We start from the raw sequence: 24,446 nt of genomic DNA, 5'->3' as shown, positions 1-24,446 counted from the left end.
TGTGTGTGTGTATGAGTGTATATGTATGACATGCGTGTGTGTGTGTGCACCATCCCAGTGTGTGTGCATGCACAGGTGTAGTGTCCGTGTGTCGGGGGGAGGTGAATATGTGTGTGTGTGTGGGGGGGTGCCCATGTGTATCGGCTGTGTATGTGTGCGTGCATGTACAGGTGTGGTGTCTATGCAGTGTGGGTGTATGAATATGTGTGCAGTGTGTGTGTTTGCTACCTGGGGTGCATGTACACATGGATGTGGTGTCTGTATTCAGGATGCCAGTTAGTGGGTATGGTGTGTGTAGTGTGTGTGTGCCACCCCAGTGTGTGTGTGTGTGGGGGGGTGTGCATATGTGTGTGCCTGCAGTGTGTGCATGCCACCCCAGTGTGGTGTGTCCACACAGTGTGTGTGTGTATGGTGTGTGTGTATTTATGTGCAGTGTGTGACCCCACTGTGTGTATTTGAGTGTGGTGTGGGTGTGGGCAGTGTGTGCACCCCATTTGTTTGTGTGCATGTGTGTCTGCGTGGTATGTGTGATTTGTGCGCGACCCCAGTGTGTATGTATGTGTCTGTGTTGTATGTACAGTACATTTGTGTGCAGTGTGTGTGCACATGTGTGTCTTGTGTGAATGTGTACATGCATGTATGCTTGTAGAGTCTGGGGACTGCCTGGGAAGCCCAAGGGCCTCCGTCCCTCCTCATCATCTGTGCTCAAAAGACACCCGGGTTCAAATCACTGCCTGTATAGCTACAACATATGTGCACGCATGTGTGTGTAAGTGTGTGTGGGTGTGCAGGAAGTGTGTCAGTCTCAGCACCCAGCTGGAATTCATGCCATTCATGGGTGCCAAGCAGAGACAGGCAGTGGGTGGTACGTGCCGTGCAGACACATCAACATGAGCATTTCTCATCGTTCACTGCCTCCAGGCACCCCTCCTAGTACTCAGCCCTCCTCCCCGCCCAGGGACTCCAGCCCTACTCATAGATTCCAGGCATCCCTTGTTAAACGCCAGCTCTTAAGTTTTCATTCATTTTCTGACTACAGAAAAATACCAGAGCCGTTTGTCTATTGCAGAGAACTCGGAAAGATCACAACAGCGCAGAATTCTTTTAACACCATAGACCCCCCTACTTTGCCTGTGACAGGTGAGGGAGTTATGTCTTGTGTAGTGTCAGGGTTGGCAGTAGTTTTACGACCCAGTTAGATTCTGGATTTGTGTGGGATGGTTTGGGTAGGGAAGATCCTGCTTCAGGCCAGGGTTTGGACTTGATGACCCCTGGAGGTCCCTTCCAGCCCCACTTCTCTATGATTCCTATTTAAAATCTCTGGGTTTATATCTTGTGAATTCTGTGTGCGTGCTTAACAGTACTAACATTATGTGCTCTCCTCATGGCACCCTTGGAAAGATCTTAGATACACCCCAGGGTGCCACAGCAGCCTGGTTGAGAATCACTGATGTAATTATAATTAAATACACAGCTTTGTGCATGTCCTTTCACAGCATCTGATAAAGCGAGCAGAGGCTCACAATAGCTCTGATGTTGACTCTGATTTGCATCTTTGATTAGTTAGGCTATAAGATGTAAATCTATCCTGCCATCTGTCTATGGCTATGATTCTCAACCAGGCTGCTATGGCACCCTGGGGTGCCTTGATATCCTTTCAGGGGTGCCACATGTTGTTAGCACTGTTAGGTACTCACACATGATTCACAAGATCAACTCAAAGATTTCAAATAAGAATCTATAGCACTGAAAACGGTCTGACCTGTTGTGGCCTTTGTGAGCTGTTTGCAAAAAGAAAAATTGCTGTATTTTTTCATAATCAAAAAATGAATGAAAACTATGAGCTGACATTTTCTGAGGGGTGCCTTGAGTCTAAACGAATCGAGAACCACTGGATTAAGCGGACTCCAGGCACTGCCCTGATATTCTTTCCCCATGGTGCCTGACAGCAGACAGCGTTGGTCTCTCATATACATGCCTCTCCTCTGCACCATACATTGGAGCTCCCAGGAAACCAGCTCCTGCACTGGTCAGACCCGTGAGCCGTGACTCAGACTGGGCATGCAGGTCTGTGGCGCTGCTCTTTTCCTCCACCCCAGCTCACACAGCCGACGGAGCAGCAAGCTTCGCTCTTCCATTCATCAGGAACCTGGCGTGGATGGATAGCCTCATCCCAGCCCCTGCCCTGGGACAGCTGGAGAGAACAGCAGGATTGTGCGTAACAGGCGCTGCTGACTGAACAATGGGGATATTGTGGAGCACTTGGAGCTCAAGGAGAGGAGAGTGGGAGGCTTGGACAGATGGATTGTATTATGTACCCCCCGTTGCTCCACCCAGGGTCTGCCCTAGGTGATGTTGCCACAATAGGCAAACCAGAGAGAGTCTCCAGAACCTCCCTCTTTCTAAGGCTGCAGTCACTCATAAAACATTAGCGAAGGTTTGGGAGCCTTAGGCAACTGCTACCCCTGCCTCTTCATGCACAGGGCCTGTTTTGTGACTAGTCTAAGCAGCTGCTAGGGGAAGATGGAATGTCCTGATACAGCATGTTTTAAGTCTCAACCTAGCATTAATGAAGAATACCACTGCAAGCCACATCCTTCACCAGTCTGCTGGATCCCCACAGTGTTCTGCCTTGCACATAAACATTGCTTTCGAATGCGTTGGAAATATTCCCTTCCTTCAGAAGGAGGAGTATAAAACCACCTCACACAGCACAAAGATCCAGGGGCTGAGTTTAATCATTGTTAGCTGCTCTGGAGTGCTGCCCAGCCTGAGATCTGCAAGCATTTTACAAAAGGTCCCGAGCAAACTGTCCTCGTTTACAGCAGTAAAGTGGCCTGTTTAGGCGGTCACTCTGGAAGTCAGTAGCGGAGACAGAGATCCCGGGTATGCTAACTTCCAGCAGTATTTCTGGGATATTACAATGTGGGACACCTACAGACAAAATGAACTGCACCATTCTATTTAAATGCCCTTTGTATTGGATACCCCTGCCTCTGGGAAATATAACTCAGGGATCCTGTGACAATGTTGCAATACCATCCATTCTGTGTATTGGGCCATGGGGTCAAAGGTAGTTTAGGGGCAGGGTTTAGGCCTTCTGTGGTACTATAGCTGGGAAATGGGGCAGGAGGGGAGGGAGACATCTCCAAAAAACAGGAGCACTCTGCCACAGAAATGCCAGACAGCTGTAAGCCTCCAATTAATGCAAACAGCTCCCATGCCCCGTGCCTGGAAACCGTAAATACAGCTCCTGACCTTTCAAACATCTCTGCAAGGAGACAAACACCAGGGAACTGTGGCACGCTGTGGGGAGGAAGAGATCCTGGTGACGGGGGTAAACACACCCTCAACTGATTTCTGACCTGGGCATAGACACCCCATTTTCAGAACAAAGGAATTGTGCATCTCGCCTCCATGTGTCTTTCCATCCCATGTAAAGCACTCCACACCATTTACAGGGGGCTAGGAAGCAGAGAGGGGCACCAGCCCATTGATCAAGCCCTTTCCATAGGCCCTCCACATCCTGACCAAAGCAAGGTTTGCTGCCGTGCATTCTCCGGAGTTTTATTCGGTTTCATTTTAAATTGCCTGTGTGATGGGGCTTCCATTACTTTCCTGGGGAGACTATTCCGTAACTTATTAGATTGCACCGGTAGTAAATAGTTCCTGATGTTTTAATTGGCTTTTACACAGCACTCATCACTGTGGTATCTGAACATCTTCCAGCAGTGCATCAAGGGATATGACTCACATCTGTCGCATGCGGCTCTGCCTCTCTACAGGATTTGGGTTTTTTTGAACGTATATGGTATTTGGATGCTGAACTGGTCTTTAGTTTGGCAAAAGCAAGATCATTGAAGCAGGCTTTGGACTTGAAGGAGGCAGTGATAAAGACTGGGGGAGATTCCTAGATACAATAAAGGGCTCAGGCTCCAAAAAGGTGCCAAAATACCTAACTGTGAGTACCTGGCCTGTATGTTGGGGCCCAGAATCCAGTGAGAGGCACCTCAGCTCTCTGTGCAGCACATGGGGAGTCTGGTCCCCCAGCAGAGCAAGGATCAGAACCCATCCCCTAGGGGAGTGTCCTAACCACTATGCTATACAGCCACACTGCTTCATGCTTGCTGTCTGACCCAGAGAATCTTAAATCCTTCTCTGTGCAGTGGCACGGTTGTGGCAGGAGAGAAGAAAGAACGCCTGCACTCAGAATAGCCTGCAGCCTGGCGGGGGGTTGAAGTACCCCAGACAGAAGAGTGCTCTGAGCCTCAGTGTCCCACTTCCTGGGTGTATGCTGGGCCTGCTTTACTTGAAAATAGTTGGGGAAGACTGCCAAGCGTTCTGAAGGAAGCTCAGTCCTGTAGGCATGCAACATGCGCTCTGGGACTACCCTCAGGGGAGTTGGGCAGAGCAGTATCTCCTATTTGGGTAGTCATGCTCAGGCATGAGCTAGGCCCTGAGTCACTCAGCACTAATCAAAACTGGAGCAGTTTGGCATATGCAGAGGTGCAGCTTTAGGAACCTGGGGACCTGAAGTCCACCAACTATTGGGTTCTAGGCAACAGCTTAACAGGGGCTTTCAGGAGTGCAATTTTGGACCTCTCCCACTCTGGGGTGCCTGAGCCCAGTTTTGAACCCAGCCCTTCATTTGTTTGCTCTATGATCCTGGATCAGCACCTGAGGAAGCTGCAACTCCCATACAAACCACACCCTTGCTGCAGAGAATTCAAACTTGGCTGAGAAGTGCAGCAACAGGACAGTGAGTGCTCTGAAGATAAAAATGAAGACCTTGACTTGCACACTGCATTCTACCGGAAGCCCATGTAGGAGGCAGAGGAAAAGGCAAAACAAACTCTCAGCAGCCTGAATTGATAGGTTATTACTAGAACAAGCTCCGTTTCACCCCATTACTTCAAGTTGCATCCCTTTGATCATACTAAAAATCCACTTTCCTCTGCCACATTTATATGTTTAAGTACTCATTATGTCAGCCAGCACCCACTAGTGACACAGGAAACAGCTATGTGCATAGCTTAAAATAACTTGATGTGGGGGAAGGGGGAGCACCTTTAGCCTTGAGAGTATCTTTATACCCAGGGTATGATGCTACTGACTGCTCAACATCACAGAACCATGGCAAGCAGGTTGGCATTTTGTCTACTCAGCCTAACTAGGAACAGGAACACAATGGACTGAGAACTGTCTTATCCAGCAGATAATTGAAACTGCTTGAAGAAGGACCATCTCCCTTCCTGCCTGCAGGTCTGCAACAGCAGTGGAAAGGGAGTGACCTCATGCTGAGGTTCCACTGAACAGAACTGCCTCACTCCAGACTGCTCTACTTCCATGCTAAGTACACTGGCAGCCAGACTCCTGTCCAACAGGCCAGGCTAAGGTAACAAAGCATCACTCTGCCCCATGGAACAGCTCTAGCCACATTCCAGCACTTGGACTGTTGATGTTTCTGAATGCCCTGCATTCCTCTAGCTCCAAACAGTGCCAGGCACTGAGAATAGCTCAGCCTATCTTTCCACCCCATGCAAAGAACTGCAGTTCCTTTGGCTTCTATCCAAAAATGCCAGTCACATCAGTTAACCTTCAGTAGTCTCTAATAGGAGGTAGAAAGCCAATCGCACTGGCTGCAAATGGGTAATAGATACTTTATGGGCATCACCAGGAAACCGTTTTACAGACTCAAGCTGAGGAAAAGGCATATTCCAATACTGGAGAACAAAGTCTGAATAACTGTATAAGGGTGTAAGAGAATATGAAAATGCATTTAGTCTCTATGCTCCTACATACCAGATTAAAGAGAGAGTAATGCAGCCAGCAAAATTCCAGTTTAAGTTCTACATTAATCTGCGACTTGGAAGAAATGGGCTTTGCAAGTTAGGTGTCCCCCTGCTGCATATCACTGCTAGCTAAAGAACTGTAGAGAACCTGGGCTGGAAGAGACCTCCATAAGTCATCTAGTCCAACGCCCTGCTTGAGGCAGGATCATCCCTCTCTTAGGCACCTCATATAAATCCATTGTCTAACCTCACATGAAAACTACAGAATCAACCCTAACACAACACAAGACACAACATCCTAACTTGCCACAGGTAAAGCAGGGGGACCATGGTGGCCAATGTTCTGCTGCTGCAAACATTAAAACACACTCAAGAGATCCCAGGAAGAGGGCCAAGCCCTCTGCTACAGAGGAAGGCAAATCCCCACAGTCCACACCAATCTGACCATGGGGTAAAATTCCTTTCCGATCCCAATTACGGCAATCGGTTTGAACTTGAGCAGATGGGCAAGAACCTCTAGGCCAGGAACCCCCAGATTTAAAGTCCCAGCAGGAGCATTGGCACACTTCACTCACAATCCCCAGCCTCAGCTGCAGCCAACACTCAATGCCTTTGAGGAAGGCTTAAAAAACAAACAAACCCTGACATGTAGCAGCAGGAGGGGAAATATTCCCTGCCCAACCTCTTCTTGAAGATCTCCAGTGATGGAGAATCCACAACTTCCCTAGGCAGTCTATTCCACTGCCTCACTATTTCAACAGTGAAGGTTTTCCTGATATCCAATCTAAATCTATGCTGCAGCTTCAAGCCATTGATCCAAGTTGTATTCTCTGCAAGACAGAAAAGGTCTTCTCCCTTTTCTTCATGACAGCTCTTCAGATATTTGAAAACTGTTATCATGTCCCCTCTTAAGCACCCTTTCTGCAAGCTGAATATGCATTTCCTTCAACCTCTCCTTGCACAACTTACCTTCCAAGCCCTTCACTATTTTTTCACCTGCTTCTGGACCCTCTCCAACTTTTCCGTGTCTTTAAAGTGGAGAGCCTAAAGCTACACACAATACCCCAAATGAGACCCAACCAGTGATGAGTAAAGAGGTACTATCACACTTTCGTGGACCTAATGCTTCTGTTGATGCATTCTAAAACTGTATTCACCTGTAGTGAAACTGCATCACACTACAGACTTGTGCTTTGTTTGTGATCTACCAAGACTCCCAGATCCTTCTCTGTACTGCCTGTCATCCAGCCAGGTGTCACCCATTTTGCAGTTTTGATTATTCTGCCCAAGATGTACCTTACTGTACTGTAGACTCATAACCTTTGCTGACAAATGCAAGGGCAGTGAAGAAAAGCTGGATGTTTTGGAATGAGGAGGCTCTTAACACCTCCATCCTAACTTAGCTCCCATCTTGGGAATGATACTAGTGGTGGGAACTACAATCTTGTCTACATTGGAGGGGCTTCTTACACCAGCAATTTAGTGGTCAGGCGGCAGCAAGAGAAACTGCTAGAGCACAGGCACACCTGCTGGATCCATAAGCAGCCACTTTATCAGCAGGAAAGTACAGCTGCCATAGAGGACAAGGCTAAGGCAATGGGCATATCTGCATGCACCTTCAGCTGACAGCCCTGCTTACAATAGGGTCTTCTATTCAGAGAGGTGGTGGGACAATGATATGGGGAAGAAGGGACTTTGCCTCTACAAAGCAGATTTGAGTGCAGGAACACCCAGAATTTTGCAATCAGAACTATGTTTAGACCACACCTAAATGATCAAAGGACTGTTTGCTGCCACAATCATTTTCTACTCTTGGTAAACATACCATTTAAGCCCTCAGCATTGAGCGCACAAACCCTCAAAAGGGTGAAACTCCTATTGCTTTCAGTACAATTCAGGCACCTGAATTCTGTGGAGATCTGGTCTAAAGGTCTATCCACCTCAGACCCTTCCAAACACATGTGTATCATCAGTGATCATGCCTACAAGAAACTACCAACCAATGGCAGTTTGAAAGAGCACCAGCAAGGGTGACCAATATGAGGGGAAGGAGAACAGGGAGTTTGGGTACCACTTGTGTTCTCAAAACATAAGCTCCCTACGGAAGTGGGGAGTGACCAGAGCTTATTGTTGGTCTCACACACTGTAAACGTGCCGACAAACACAAGAATGAAGGCTGCTTAGAGACCTCCAAATAGCCTCCTGCACAAGATAAGTATAGTCTGATTACAGAAACCCCCGCCCAAAGAGAGGAATGAAGGGGAGGGGTACAGACAGATGGCATCTAGCAACATGCTTTGTGCAACTTTCTGATTACTCATAGGTCTTCCCTTGCACCTGCTGCTTCCCCTCAGACATTTGAACTATTTAAAAAATAACCTGCAAAAAAAAGTTAGGGGAGAATCTTACTACTTTATCCCACAAAAGTGATACCTGTGCAGCTTGTGCAAGTTAAATTAACAATAAAAAAACCTTTTCTGCTGTTTTTTTTTCACATTAAAGAAGCCATAATAAAACTTGCCTGGAAAAAAGCCACAGTAATGGCGGAACCAGTGAAAGTTACAGTGCCTGAATCAAAGCATTTGGGAGGTTTAAATCAAAGCATTTGGGAGGTTTAAATCAAGTAAAGTTTTCTCCAGTATTTTGGAGAAAGGAAGCGTCACTGCTGGCCTGTCAACTGTGGGAGGAGAGCTCGCACCACACACTTTCCATGATGGCTGAGTCTCGAGTAAAACCAGACCTTGTCAGGAGTCAGAGATTAACATTCCTGTCATATCTAAGGTAAAAATAAGCAGAACCCCACTCTAAATAAGTCTCTGCTTGAAAGCTGCAGAAGAGGGTGCGGACTGGAGTGTTTTAAGCGCTTTGCAGTGCAACGGGTAGAGGGGTCAGGGGAGAAACAGATGCAAGGGATCAACTGAGTTTCATCTCCTCTGTACTCTGTCTGTAAGACAGACAAGCAGGAAGAATGCTAGCAACCAACCCTATGACCTTTCCTCTTCGCTATGTACACGGGTTAAGGTAGCATAAAAAGGCCTGCCTCTTATCCAGTTGCGCCAAGGGAGGTTGCACTGGACACAGAATGTGAATAGTACCTGCCCCCTGAACACATCCAGCTCCCACCAAAAAAGGAAGGAAACAGTATCAGGTACTAAACACATGGAAGAATTTTACTTGTTTATTAGGATCTCTCAGTCCTCCGTATGATGGCAAGATCCAAACACTCTGCTTAGCTAAGTAAAAAAACCCCTCAGTCATAGGAGATTCCCAGAGTGCCAGAATCTTCAACTCCCTTCCCCTGCAGCACACAGTACTCTTCCCACCCACTTCCTTTCACGCATATCCTTAGCCGGCCTGGTGACAGTTTTAGTAGAAGTTTCAGGGTCTCTGGCCCATCTTCTTCAGGGTTCGATTCAGCTGGAAGAAAGCAAGACAGCTTATTAGGAGAGGGGAATCAGAAAGATGCACACACAGTAGCTGGAATGCAGCCTGGTGCTCTCACAAGCACAGCTTCATTAGATGCCCCCAAACTCAGCTGGGAGAGCAGCAGAACATGATTCAAGGGAGTGAGGGGGAAAAAACAACAGTAAAAATCCTCCCCACAGGAGAGAGGGCCTCAGAGAAAATAGAGAAAGGTTTTCAAAGCATAGTGGAAACAGACTTCAGGTTACAGTCATGGCTTTGTTGCTGGGACCAAACCAGGGTCCTGCAGGGGCCTCTGCTGGAAGAAGAGAGCAGCCACAGCCAACTTCCCCTCTTGCCGCTGGATGCTCAGCCAGGACAGATCTCCCAACAAAGTTGGGGGGGAGGAGTAGTTCCCTGAGCTCTGCAGATCCTCTCCTTTACCCCCAGGTCTAGATAGGATGGTGGCAGTAATGGATTCTCACTGACATTTCCCACTGGATTAGTAGACTCACTAAGGAGTAATGGAGATTCCCAGGAGGCAGTAGATCATATAAGAATGGCTGAGGGGTAGAATGTGGCACAGGCTGGTATTGTGGGGCAACATTTACAGCTGTCCCTTTACCCCACAGGACAAGCAACCCTGCCCTTACTTCCAGCACACTACACTAGTTATGCTGATTCTCTCTTCCTTTGGGCCGCAGTCATACTGAGGCCCAACAGAAGAACACAATCCCCACAAAGGTCACCAACTTGTAGCTTAGAATGCAGTCTTTGTTCAGCATCCTGAAATGCTTCCCGATGGTTTTGGTGAGTCACTGAATGGAGCTAGGCCAGCTGCTTCAGGTCTCTTGTCTTTCAGAAGATCTTCAGCCCACCAGCCCCATAAGGGTCCCAGGTCTTCCCCATGGCTACCCCATCAGGAGCTACAAAGATTTCCCTGCCCTTGCTGCACACTCTGCTCACCTCTTCAAACTTGTGGATCTGGCGGATGAAGAAGTCCCCATAGCGCCGGGCAACCTTTGTGTCTGCAATGTGGATCATATCCTGCCAAGAGAGTAGAGGGACATCAAGAAGAGGGCTGAAGTAAGGGCAGGGGAGTCAACAGCGTTAGCACGGGTTTCTCATGTCATAGACGCTCCTCATCCTCTACGTAGCCACGAGCTAAGTATTCCTCATGGGAAAGACTCCCCCTATTGCAAATGGTGGAATCTAAATCGAGGTTTTCCCCTCTCACATGGGTCTGCCCCAATCCACTTTGATAACCAGCTTGTTGGAAGCCTTCCTCAACTTCAGGACATAGGCCTTCCCCTACAACAGCTGGATTATTTTGTCTCCCTCCAATAGCAGCCAAAAAACAACGCTCCTCTTACAGCTTCTGCTTGTTCCCAAAGAGACAGGAACAGAGACAGAGCTAGCGGGCCAGCAGCAGCACAGTTGGTTTGGCTAGATGGGGCAGGCAGAGCCTGCTACTTTCTTGGAGAACAAAGTGGTAGTAGCTTTCAGGCCTCAGCTCCTGCCCATGTGCATCTGCTGACTTTGAGCTCCTTTTGCAGGTGTGGGGCTCATGACATTCCCCATGCTCAGCTTTCTAAGAGTAAGTGCTGGCTTAGAGTGGTGAACAGTGTAGCCAGGCAAGATTCTCCCACCTAGGGGGAAGTGGGATTTATGAGTGGGTTTATGAGTGAAGGCAGTGAGAGCTGACAATCCAGTCCACTGTTATTTAGACATACCCTCTCCCAAAGTCAGCAAGCAGGAGAGACTTCACTTAGTCTGGGAAGAAGGGTATTTGGGGCTCAGTTTATTTAGGCTAGTAGATCCAATATCTTGCTAAGGATTCAGGTTTCATTCCACTGACGGGTGGTGAAGAGGTCTGCAGATAAGGTCTTAAGTAAGACTTTGAAATAATGGGAGAAAGTAAGGATAAACTTCTGCCTGTGGTACACTCATTCATTTTGTAGCTTTATTTCTCACCCTCTCCCTCCATCCCACATATGACAGATGGGCAGGCACTGACCTTGTCAATGTAGAAGTCAACTTCAGAGGCTGACTGAAACTCCCCATCTAGGGCAGAAATGCCACTGGTCCACACCAGGTTCTTCATCTTGTGCTTGAAAACCAGCAGCTGGATGCGGAACTCCTGCTCGGTGAGGTCCAGGAACCCAGCCAGCTTGGCTACGGGCATGGTGGTATAGAGCTTCAGGAAGCTACGGATAGTGGAGAGCTGGGCCTGCTGCTGCACCTCATCAGCAAAGACCTTCAGCTGCTGCAGAAATGGCTCCTTGTGGTAGTTGGGATGCACATTATCATAGTTGGGGACCACAGGGGACAGGAACTTGGGGCAGGCATAGCTGAAGAGCTCCTCATACACCTGGGGGTCGCCCTTCTGCATGCGCAGCATCTTGTCTCCGTACTTCTCTCTCAGCTGTAGGTGGATGCTCTCATCTATCCGCATGGGGTACATGGTAAGGGCAATGGCCAGAAGAGCATGCATCTGCTCATTCTGTTTGTTAATCTGGGGCAGAGAGGAGAAAGTCATTAGAAAAAACAGCCCGCTATCTTTGTGACAGAGAGCTAGATGCAAAACATGGGGACCATTTCTTTCTCCAAAGCATTTACAGTTCATGAGTGGTGATGTGGTGTAACGAATGACAAGGAAAGGAAGGGTGAAGGCAAGACCTGAATTATGGTAAGGCTCAGGGGGCTCATCTAGACCAGCAATTCTCAACCTCTTCCATCTTACGTCCCACCAACCATTGGTCCCATAACCCCTGGTCCCACCCTGATAAATGACGGGAGGGGGGGAATGCGGCTGGTCAATGAACAAACCCAGAAGTGCTGGTGGCACATGGCAGCAGAAGTGCTGGCAGTGAACCTGCTGTTTCTCCATGTCCCACCTAGACAGCCTTCACACAACACTGATCTATACCAATGATTTTGAAACCGGGCACCCTGGAGTGTTGCGAGATTTTTAAACGCCAATCAATGTTAGCACCATTAAGTATGTGAGCACTTCCACACAATTCACAAGATAAACCCAGAGATGTCAGACAAGAACCCACAGTGTCAGAAACATTCTGACTTATTGCAGTCTTTCTGGATTCTTTGCGACAAAAGAACGACTTTATTATTTTTCCTGCAGTCAAAAAATGAGCAAAAGCTGGCACTTTTCAAAGGGTGCCTTGAGCTTAATGCGGTTCAGAACCACTGGTTTGGACACATGTACAGTCTAAGTTACATGCAGCAGATTTATGTGACAACCATGAACTTGACTGATAGGGCCAGTTGTCTTCATGGTAGCAGTAGAAGCCTAGGTGTGCTGGCAGAGGGGAAGGTTCTCCTGCCACTGGAGAGCTTGGAGTACAGAGGCAAAACTTTGTACTGGGCCATAGAGCTTGTAGCACAGATAAGGGGCTACAAAGTACAAGTAGCTGTGTGATTAACTGCTACTGTAATGGGACTACCCCCAGATACTGAGGAAGCAGGTCTGAGCATAACGTTCAAATTGACCATACCTGTTTCATTGCAAACAGTCCTTTTAATATGGAAATCAACAGGATTTGGCCAAGAACTGGTGACATCTGTTCAATTTAAAGGACTGTCCAGCTTACCAGTGGGCATCCTAAGTGGCCTACCCTAAACTGGTAGCACAGTAAGAATTTAAGTCAATTCTTAAAATTAACTCACTTGCTGCGGGCACCAGTTAAGAGCAAAGTCTCAAGGATGAACTTGAAAGAGATTGCATTGGCTTGGCCTCCGAGAACTGAGGAGGCAAGCCAGAAGGAAGGCTTCAAAGAAGCCTGGAGATTAGCTACATATGTGAAGGCTGGCATCATTACCAAAATAGAGAGAGGGACAGAAGAGGTGATAAAAAGTTAAGATAAGTAAGCATGAGCCTTGAAGGAGAGACAGATATAAAGACTCGTGGGGTGTGGAACAGCAGGCCAAGAGGCTATGATTAGATTAGGAGGCAAAAGACAACATTCTTAGCAGTTCTATTTTGGATGGAATTAGTTGGGAAAGCAGGTAATCTGGTGCGGCACAATGTGATTAGCCATTTGGATAGAAAGAAAGTACCAAATCTGAGGTCTCACGGAGTTGAAAGCAGCAGGATTTGAAAACTGTCTGCCCATGAAAGTACTAAAAGGGGGAGACATAAGAAGTGAACCCTAAGAATTTTGTCAACAGTGAAAGAATAGGAAAGCAGAGAAACTTAGGAAGGAAAAAAAAAAAAGGAGAGGAACCAGGTTTTAGCCACAGTGAGTTTGGACAGTCTGAAACATTCAAGATCAAGAAAGACTGAAACAGAACTGGACTAACAGAAGTCAGGAATAGAAAGAAAGACTGAAGAATGCTAGCAAGATGGCAGCTGAAGTCATATAAGCAAATAAAAGCTGCCCAGACAGATTATACAGAGGGAGGAGTCAGTCATGGATGGAATTCTTTAGGACAGGGGAGGATAGTGACTCAAAAGGAGATACTAAAAGGAGCTGTTGCAAAATGTTACCACAAAAGCCTATGGAGGATACAAGGTTAAGGAGGAAGTATTCCATAAAGGCCGAGGAAGAGCAGGATGGACTATAAATTCTAACACTGCTAATGAGACATAAAAGTTACTGTACGACAGGGACTGAGGAAAAAGTAGGATGGTAAAGCACTGGCCTTTGCAAGGCATGGCTCGTTCTACATCTTACCATCTCATACTTATAGGTAGTCCTCTGGAACATACTCTTGGTTCTCTGGATGTACAGGAGGATATTGGCAAAGACACGGATGGCATCCTGGTAACGTCGCATCATAAGATATGCAAAGCCCACATAGTAGTAGGTGGTGACCTGGCATTCAGGCACCCGGGAGTACATGCTCTGGGGAGATAAAACATGCTAAATCAGAAAAGAACTGCCACCTCCCACTATCTCCAGCCCATGCTAATTTAGTCCTGCCTACAGAAAGGAGAGGGGTGCCCTGACACCCATCCCATGCAGCAGAAACAGCAGGAAAGCTATTGTGTAAAAGACTGGACAATCTAGTAACAATCTTCCACTTCTGTCTCCCGGACAGCAGAAGATAATATCCAGCATTTTACTCATCACTGTTTGGTCCAGTCCACTGTTTGGTAGTTCTCATCCCCAGAGACATCATGTCACATATCACTTTTGGGAGTTTTCCTTAAAATGTCTGTTCATTTCATGCAATGAATTCTTCCAGGGCGCACAGGTGCAACCAAACACATCCAATACCTGCATCTCAGTAACAGAGCTCCATTTAGTCTCTTGGGCTCAGGGTATAGAGTGTCAAGTGCTGCAGGGTGTTTCAGTGATCTGTGTACAATTCCCCCATTGTAAATTTTTTAAGTAGCCCATTTCTCACATCGTGCCATAGGTACACAGAAGGATACCAATCAGAGCTCCAGGCATCAGCCACAACTGGATATAGAATGCTGGAGTAAGCATGAGAAGGGCAAGCGTAATACTGGGGCTGTACGTGTGACTAGAACCATCAGGGTTAAGAATAAGGAAAGAAGAAGCTAATAAAAGATGAGACCAGGATGCCATATTATTGAGAAGAGCTAGTACCCAGCCCAGTTTGCACTGCACCTCAGCTTATACTTCAAAACTCATACCACAAGTTTCTTGGGGTGCAGTGGAAATTACACCCCCCAAAAGTACTAGATATGCCTTCTAGAATAGCAGCCACCATTCAGACTCACCTTTACTTACAAGTGGGGCCCACCCCAAATATTGCATTCTGTTCTGAATTCTACCCTATGTGGGAATGGAAAAATAGGCATCTTCTCCAGACACTTCAAGCAGCAACGAACGATCTTCTAGGTGGGAAGGTTTTGTCATGACAGAAGATACCCTTCTCCCCTTTAAGACACCATATTACCCTAATAATTAAAGGCACTTTAAGCCCAAAAGGAAAGACTTAAAGATGCATGTCTTGTTACCTTCTTGTTGAGCTCAATGTTCTCCAGAACCTTGATGGCTTGATAGTAATCCCCCAATAGGGAGTGAAGGCGCAGCAGGCCCACAAGACTGAAGTAGCCCAGCATCTTATAGAGGGAATGACGACCATACTCTCCAGCCACACTCTCAGGATCACCTAGAAATAAAGAAGTATGATGCTTTCCAGAAGCAGAAAGAGGTCTCAACTCTTCTGTCTCAGCCACCTGTGTGATAGGAAGAGTGGGCGCGGGAAGGGAAGGCAGCAGGTCTAAGTTTCAGTGTTCCACCAAGTTTTTATGCTGCTTCTCAATTAACCACCTCATGGATTTAATGCAACTCTCACCAAAACCAACGGGAGCTCAAAGGCTGCAAAGCAGGGATATATCCAAACCATTAAGAACAGCCCTGCAGTTGTATCTGTGTAAGAAAGATGCCTCACCACAAATGTGCTTTGCTTCTTTACTTGGGGCAGACACCTCAGCTTGGGGAGCCCAGACACCATCTACTCATAACCTGCTTTTATGTATCATTGTAATACAAGTTTGATGCAGACAAGTGCGTAATGGACAATGCTGGAGTTTGAAGCCCTGTCATTTCAACACAAATAGAAGCACACCCTGAGTTATCACTTACGTTTGGGCAGAAGGCAAGGCAGGGTGGCTGGCACCTTACAGAGTAACTGGTTCAGGGAGGCATGAGCTTTCACAGGTAACAATAAGGTAGGTAGTTGCTTATGAAAGCTCACACCTCCCTGAACTAGCTAGACTCCAGGGTGCCTCACCCTGTCTTCCACCTGAAACGTAGCTAACCATCTGTCATGTTTGGATGAAGCTGGAGTTGTATCCCTTGCTCATTTGAATTCTGTGAGTGATTTGGGGGTTTTTTTGGAGAACAGGACTGAGCCCTCAGCTCATTTCACAAAACAGCCCACAGATGGTTAGTTTCTAGTGACTTCCAGGCCAAATCTGGAACCAGTAACATCAAGGGAGAAGACTCCATATTCCATTCCCAGCTCTATTCAAGAGATAGCTCCATCTGGCCCAGATAGAAGAGCTGGAACCCCACCCTTGTTACCTCCACTGGTGTAGACCTCTAGCTGTCGGTTGATGTTGGACTTGTCCACCAAGGAGTGCAGCACATTGAGGACACTGTGGACATTCCAGATCTTGGGGTTTGAACGAAGGAAATCAATTTCCTCTTCTGACTTCTTGGCTGTTTTGCAGCGGTACTGGCTGAATGACTGAAACTGTGAGGAAGAGAGAAGGGACAAACCACTGAATAAGGAACTGTGGTTACCACCAGAGGCAACATTATCTGAACTATCTGCCTTTTTCCCTTGCCAAGTAACACAAGCGCAGAGGAGACGTCCAGAACACAGAACCATCACTGGGTAAACAAGAGACAAATGGCAGGAGTGTGCAGTGTGATGCAATGGCAAGTAAGCGACAAATGTGAAGCGCACACAGAGGCATTATATGTTATTCCCCCTTCATGAGTTTGGCAAGTTTGAACCCGGGATATTGCCATCTGTTCCAGCCACTTTTATTATAATAAATCAAATGCAAGGACAAAAGATGGGGAAAAAGGGAAGGAGTTGTTTAACATCTGGAAACCATGCTGCGTATACAGGCTGAAACAGAGAAGGCAATAAGGAATATCAGGAAAACATTTAATTGCAACAGTCTCACCCTAAATTATTTCTATTGTTCTCTATGTTTTTACCAGATTATTCTAAACAAGGAACGGAGAAGCCCCTTGGACAGAGAAATTTAAAGTTGGGGAAAAAACAACATTACAGGAAGCAATGGCTCACTGGCCAGTCAGAGAGGATGATGGACTTCTTTACATCAGCCATGCACCTTCATGTAACTTAGATGTGTGTAGGGGTGCACTCTAAAGAAAAGTGCTAGCAGGCAGGAACTGCAAATGGAGAGGTGGGTTAAATGCCTGCATTCCCCAAATAACTCCTAATAACTTATGGAAGTTCTTCTGATTTGCTAAAAATTCTTTGGTTTTGATGACCACAACTCATGGTATTCATTTCTGGGTTGTTGTGCAGGTCATGATCTCCATACAGGTAACAAATGGAACGGAAATGAGGTCAGTGGCAGCGTTGCCAACTCTCATGATTTTTGGTGTTGTTCTTAAAGTCTATACATTGGGAATACTGCAGTGGGGGACTAATGAGAGACTGGCTAGTCTTAAATAAAAATGGCACCAAAAGCCCCAGACAACAGACCATATACCTGGTAGATGAATTCATCAATGATATCCCAGAGCCACTGGTTGGGCAGTTCCAAGGGAGCAGGGCCATCAGCATCTATAGAACACAGGTTCATCAGCCAATAAGCAAAATAGGCAGGGGGAAGAATGGCAGTGACTAATTTTTCCCAAGTTCCAAACAAGGGATATGATACCTTTGACCCTATTAACTGCTCCCACTTCAAGGTTAAAAAATTAGTGAAGGCCTCATGACTTCACAGAAAAACAACCTCATTTACTATACACTCTACAACAGACATTTCTCAGACCCCTACACCACATTATATATATTACACAATTAACTTGTTAACTGTGCAATAAATTTAGGCTGGCTACGTGTGCAAAGCAATTATGCCATAAAAATGGCCATCTGGCTAGAAGCCAGAGCACTACAAAAGTTAGTGCTTGAAAATATGTCAAAGCTATCCAGCTCTCATTTGAATGTGTGGCATAGCCCTCACTTGCAGAGCTGAAATTGCCTGCCTTTTGTGCCTCCTCAGGCAATCAGAAGGCTGTGAGGCACTGAAGTTTTCTTTATAATATAAATTAAATGATGGCTTCTTGGTGCTGAAGAATTAACTCTTGTAAAGAACAAATTTTGAAGACTCCATCTTTGGGGAAAAAGAGGGGTTACCAACCTGGAAAGATGGAGAAACACTGTGCTGCATTTCTCCCTGTTTATTTATAGCATCATCATTTTTTTTTTTTTTAAATGAATGCAAGGGAGAAGCTACCCCTATTATCAACTTAGCTACCAGCTGGAGAGCTAAAGGAGGCTGTTCCTTCCCTTTTGCTCAGAGCAATTCTAAAGGCCTGGGAAAGAGTTAGGATTTGGGTTTCTTTTCTTTTCCTTATGCATGAATGTAAAGTGCTATCAACTCAATATAACCTCTCACCCACAAAGGGAATGTGGAATCTTTCCCTTTACGATCTATACATGAATACACATCAGTTCCCTCTTCCCAGGCCATCCCATGCCCCCAAATGCAAACACTGGTAACTAGATCAAAACTCACTAAGGATGTAATTGAAGAGGTTGCAGTAGTTGTAGTAAGACTCAAATCTCTGCTCCAGAGTGGGGCCACCCTGCAACAAGGAGGAAGAGAGTAGGGAAGTCAGAGCCTAGTCTGCTTAGCTTCACTTAACTGCTAGGGGACTCAAGGGGGGCAGGAAAAGGGCTCAAGGATGTCATTTGGGTTTTGATACAGCCAGTATCTAGATTAGCAGAGACCACTCCCCCTTCACTGACACTAAAGACACTGTTTTGTGTTTATACTGTCAAGCCCAGCAACATCACACAGCATACCTGGGTAAGCACTATAAGGTTATCAACTAAAATCAGCTTGTTCATGTGCAAATTATTTCTCTTGTGGTCATGCTCCTTCCTCAGTTAACTCTTTCACAAATGGAACTTCCCTTCTCTACCAACCAGATTCAAAACCTTCAGATCATCCTTTATAATTTGCATCACATGCAGCCTTGACAGGGCTGATCAATTTTTCCCCCTACACAGAAGTTGTTCAAGTGTTCAGTTCTTAAGTAATGGGTGTCATGGAACCGCACCTTCCCATCACCCCCTGGCCCCTCCAAAATACTGAAGCGCTTCGTTTTGAAATTGCCAGGAAGAACTCCAGAGATCACACTCTGAAGACTACTGTGACAGCTCTCCAAAATCTGGCACTTCTATTAAGTCCCTGATTTATGTCTCTCACTGACTAATACCACCTCTTTTCTAGCTTCCCTACCTCCTCCAGCATACCCAAAATGCTGCAGCAAGATCTCCTTCCTGTTCTACCCCTACCTAAGCCCTGGCTTCTCACCCAACTCTAGTTTTGACACTTACTTCAATCTTTTGGCCTTTTTCCTGAGCTTAGCTGTGTTCCCACCTACATTTCAGGTCTCTCTTTCCTCCTACTCCCACCTTGCTCTGCCCAATAAATCCTCCTTACTAGGGATTCCTAACCCATCTTTCATGCTATTTTACACAATGATCAGCCACATTTCCCTGCACCTCAAACAAAGTTAATTTCTCCTGAAGTATTCAACTACCAGTCTCCATTTTAATTAAAATTAAAGCAGAAGTCACAAAACAACATGAGAAACTCCCACAATTCATTTCCCTTAAAAATCAACATTCTGTCAACGATGGGATTCAGTTACCTTCTACTGTTCTCTTCTTTCCCCACCCCATAATCAGGTGCCACCTATGCTGTTACCTAATTTATATTATAGACTTATCAGACTGGAGATATTGCCATCATCTTTTCTCCATAAACCTCCATAAAAAGCTTTATGCTACTTATAAACAATTTGAGAAGCCAGATTATGCATCTTGGAAAGAAAAAGAACTTATGACATTTCAGAAGACGACTGAGGCTTTAGTACTCCATCCTGTACATGCTCTCTCAAACTTGTCATGATCACATGACAGCAGGCACACACTTAATCTACAGGTTTTGTCCAGAGTCTCTTCATAGGCAGGAGAAGACGAGACTTAAAGAACAAGGGACAAAGCTAACCCTTCATGTAGCCAGTAGGATAAGATGGCAGATACTTACACTGACTTTAGCATAAATATGCCTATAATACAGCTCCTTATACAGAATCAGAAAGACAGCGTCTGAAGAGAGAACAAAACTGGCATTAGCAAGCCACTTGGTCAGGCATTCAACAATGATAGACACCTCTTATATACCGCAATCATCCCAGTGTTTGTGAAACAGGCAAGGGAATGAAAGGATCAAAAGTCACCATAAGGCTTGAGTGGGAAAAATATTTAAGAATGTGTTTTTTAGCTCTGAAGATGTTAGGGAAAAATAAAGGAGCCAGCAAGCAAGCTTATGGAGTGTTGCATGGCCTGAATTCATTCCCACTTCCCACTGCAAGCATGTTTTTTGGTAAAGATACAAGCAATGCTTTCAAGTAGGGGTGCACAGATAGAGATTTTTGGGCCAATATCGATAGCCGATTTTTATGGAGGCATATTGGCCGATACTGATCTGATTTCTCACATAGTTGCCTCCAGCTGGTTGTGGTGGAAGGATAGTGGGGAGGGGGAAGAGAGGGGGTGTGGGCAGGGGGGCAGATCAAGGCCCCTGCGGTGAGGAAGGAAGCGAGGCAGGGACTGGGGCAAGCGCTGTTGAGGTGGGGTGGCAGGGGATGAGGCAGGGCTCATCCAGGGGGCACCGGGGCGGGGAAGCGGATCCCATCGCCGCACACCACTCATGGGCTGGCTCCTGCCTCTGCTCCTGCTGCTTGTCTAGGAGGGCATGGAGGTGGGGGGGCCTGTGCCTCCAGATCTGCACAGGGCGGAGTGGACTGGGACTGTGGCTGCATGAGGCTGTTTCTGGCAGAGCCTGGGCTGGGGCCAGGCGGGGCACCACAACAAACTTTGGGGTGGCTCCAGTCATCCCTGTAGCCCCCTCCCAGCAGTGTTGCCCCACTCCCAGCCTGGTCCAGGCTCCGTCGGGAACATTCCCATGTAGCCCTGGCCCCAACCCGCCACCCCACAGATCTGGAAGCACATGCCTCCCCTCCCCACCCCCAGACAAGTGGCAGGAGCAGTGGTGGGAGGGACTACCTCCCACTGTGCCCCCCCAAAACAAACCCTGCTCTGTCCCCTGCCTGCCCCACCCCCGCCTCATTCCCTCCCTCACCACAGGGCCCTTGATCTGCCCTTCCCCACCACATCCCTTCCCTTTCCCCTTCTACCACAGCAGACTTACTAGCTGGCAGCTCTCCACAATGCCACTGTGTCTTCACTGCCTACGTGCTGCACTGCAGCTGCACACATGCATGGGCATTTATCAGCCCAATTATCAGCCACTTATAAAGAAAATGATCTGTGTTGGAAATCGGCCACATAGGTGCCAATCCAATATCGGACCAATGTATCAGTGTACCTCTACTTTCAAGTCCAATCTCCTGCCAGGCAACTTGAAGAGATGGCCACAGCATCAACAGTAAGCAAAGGGTGAGAAAGCAGCAGCTCTGTGCATCTGCTCTGACTTCAAATACAAAAGCATCTCTCTAGCCACAGACAGCCTTCACCCTGAGCAGTACAGTGTCGAGTTTATACAGGTAGGGACAGAATGAATTTGAATCAATACAAAAAAAGAACGAAAATAACGAAGAACGGAGACATGAGGAGAGAAAAATGGGTAACACCAGCATAAACAGCATCTGTGGAATAATATGGTGCAAGGAAATACTAGGGTCACTGTCTACCAATTTAGCACGCAGCGGATGTCAAAACAAAGGAGACTGCAAGTTACTACATTCTCTATGTAAAAAAAGACAGAAAGGAAGAAGTTGAGCAAGCCAAGAGCAAGAACAACTTATCTTCTCTACAAAACTCTTGGAACACTAGCCTGCCAATCCAGAAGTGTCAGATTACATCCCTCTCCTCCAATTTTTCATCATATGGCCACAGAGATGATTTTGGAAGGAGATATAAGTACAGTACTAGTCTTCAAACTCTTGGCTTTTTTGTTATCTAACAGGGACAATAAAGGGGTCGAAGTTAGGGCCTTATAAGTGGGTCCGAAATTTCAACTAGGCCTCTTCCTGAAAAAGTCGCTTTGTTTCTTTCTCAAATGACCAAAGCAAAAAGGAATAAAATACTTACCATTGCCAACCTGTGGTGCAATGGCCTCTGCCTCTGGCCAAGGACTGTTCTTAAAAAACCTTTCTGTTAGTTTGGTCCAGCTGCAAGATAAAACACACATAGCAAACTTTAGAGACTGAATAGATACGGAGGTATCAGACTCATCAGGCCCTGTGGGCCAGGTGAGTGGCTTGGATCCAGTCCGCAGGCTAGATCAGACCCGCAGGCTGGCCCTATGCACTGTATCCAGCATGCTATGTGTACCGTATCAGGCCCCAAAGGTATGGTTCAGTGAACACTGCATGTCTGCAATTTGAAACCCAAAGACAGCATTGCAGGCTGTGTGACAGGGCTATATGGACTGTATCTTTTATACTCCTGGTACCATTAATTTCTCAGTGAGAGGGAGAGGGAGTTAAAAGACATTTCCAATTTAGACAATATGCCTTGTTAAAGTCCCTTCTGTTCTGGATTCATAAATAAATTTGGGCAATCTTTATCCTCAGAGTCCAGAAAAGAGTTGTAAGTTGCTCACATACACCTTGCCCTGCTCGCCTGCAAGCTTCAGCCACAAGCTACAGAGGCCACTTTTGGAAAGGATGAGGATAGCAAGTGCTGCGTGGGTCTCTTGACAATTCTGCTGACCTGATCAAACAGGTTAACTGGTGCCACTTTCCTTTAATCACTACTTGTCTGGCTTGAGGGAAACAAATGACTTAGAACTGCAGTTCCCAATCTGTGGTACAGGTACCAGTGGTATGCAGACAACCCATTAGTGGCATACATTAACAGATTTATTAGTTACTTTACGTGACAAAGATTTGCTGGTGGTAGGGAAGCTTGCACTGTTCTAAATCGGTGGTACACAATCTGTCAAAGTTTGAGAACCACTGACTTGGAACGATAGGATCTTGTCCTTGTTAGCTACTCAAATCCAGTCACAACCCTGTTTTTTAAGCCAGCAGCCCTCAACCTTTTTAGACTCACAGGATCCCCCTCCTTGGGGCTCACGCATGGCACCCCTCCAAAAATGCCAGCTCTTAAGCTTCCACTTTCTTGATCATGGCAAAAAAAAGGGCCATTTTTCTGTTGCAAAAGAACTCAGAAAGTTGCAATGGGGCAGAAGGGTTGTAACACTACGGACTTTTCTCCAAAATTATTGGATTCATTTTGTGAATCACGTGCATGCACTGAATGGCACTAACTTGGCACAGGCCCTGTGGCTCCACTCAACATATCTCAGAGCTTCCCAGGAGGCTGTGGTGGCCTGGCTGGGAGCCGCTGGTTGAAGCCAACCCCCAGTTTGGGTCAGGGCTGCTGCCCAGCAAAGCCCAAAGCAGCACAAGAGGTCCCTGAGTATGGGGGTGGGATGGAGGAGCGTGGCACAGCCCAGGGCACCTGTTCTCATAGATGTCTTGGATCTCGTAGACTTTCTGGTCGATAAGGTCGCTGGAGACGCGGCTGGCCTGCAGCTCGTACACCTTCTGGTCGATAAGGTCCGAGACGGTCTTGTGGAAGTATTGGATGAAGTTCTTGATCACCTCCGGGATCACCTGGTAGGTCTGCTGCTCATACTGCCGCTCGTAAGCCAGGTCCTGCTTCGGGTCTCCTGCGGGCAGAGAAGCGGGCGGCGGCAGTGACGCATCAGCCCTGCCCACCTCAGCTCCCTCCGGCCCGGCCCGGCCCCGCGCGGAGACTCACCTGTGTGCATGTCATAGTCGCCGGGATAGGTGTAGGGGTCGTAGGAGACCTGCAGAGGGGGGCGGAGAAAGAGGGTCACCGCGAGGTCCCGAGCCCCAGCCCCAGCCCCGGCCGCTCCCCCTCCCCCTCCCCGCCTGGCTGCACCTCGTTGTCGTAGTCCTCGCCGGGGTAGGCCATGGCGAGCGCGCGGGCGGGTGCAGCGGCGAAAGAGGCCCGGACGGGAACGCGGCCGGAACCAAAAGGGCCGCGACACAGAACGGAAATGAGGGGCAGAGTGGTTGAAGGCAGGAGGCGGAGCCCAGCGCTCTCGCGCGCCGCGATTGACGGGGAGGTGGAAGGAAGGCGGGCTCAGCTGGGAGGGGCGGGGCTTCCACGTCTCGCCCTGTCTCTCCTGGCTGAGCCCGCCTCCCTTCTTAGAGGACTCCCCTCTTCCCTTCCTTCGCGCGGCCCCGCACCCCCGATTGGCTGCGGTGTGCGGCGCGTCGAGGCTTTCCAGTGGGTGACGCAGCTTCCTGTTGTCTGCCCCGCCCCTGCACCATCCGCTCTGCGATTGGCTCGGCTCTGCCATTATGCGAAGCGCTGGCTACATCACCCACTTCTCGTTGCCACTTCCTTCCCCACCCCCTGCCTCCAGCTCCAGGTTTGGCTGACTGGCTCCGCGTCATCGCTGGCCAGGCCGCTCATTGGCTACGCCCGGTCTGAGTCACTCGCCCCGCCCTTGTTGCCGGGGTGACG

At 47.5% G+C, this 24,446-nt stretch overlaps 1 protein-coding gene across 1 annotated transcript; it reads right to left on the bottom strand.

The window, feature by feature from the left end:
• Positions 1–8,941: 8,941 nt before the first annotated feature.
• Positions 8,942–24,002, bottom strand: EIF3L (eukaryotic translation initiation factor 3 subunit L). Its single transcript, XM_019544901.1, has 13 exons — positions 23,856–24,002; positions 23,712–23,760; positions 23,409–23,619; positions 22,032–22,111; positions 19,963–20,024; positions 18,421–18,490; positions 17,389–17,462; positions 16,217–16,388; positions 15,145–15,299; positions 13,889–14,059; positions 11,212–11,709; positions 10,161–10,241; positions 8,942–9,209 (listed from the first exon to the last, which is right to left on the bottom strand). The coding sequence occupies exons 1-13, from the start codon at positions 23,886–23,888 to the stop codon at positions 9,171–9,173; spliced, it is 1,695 nt and encodes a 564-aa protein (XP_019400446.1). The 5' UTR covers positions 23,889–24,002; the 3' UTR covers positions 8,942–9,170.
• Positions 24,003–24,446: the final 444 nt, after the last annotated feature.

The sequence above is a fragment of the Crocodylus porosus genome, unplaced genomic scaffold (genome assembly GCF_001723895.1).
Source record: "Crocodylus porosus isolate Cpor-Errol unplaced genomic scaffold, CroPor_comp1, whole genome shotgun sequence".
Classification (NCBI taxonomy): Eukaryota; Metazoa; Chordata; order Crocodylia; family Crocodylidae; genus Crocodylus; species Crocodylus porosus.
This window is presented reverse-complemented; position numbering and strand designations above follow the sequence as displayed.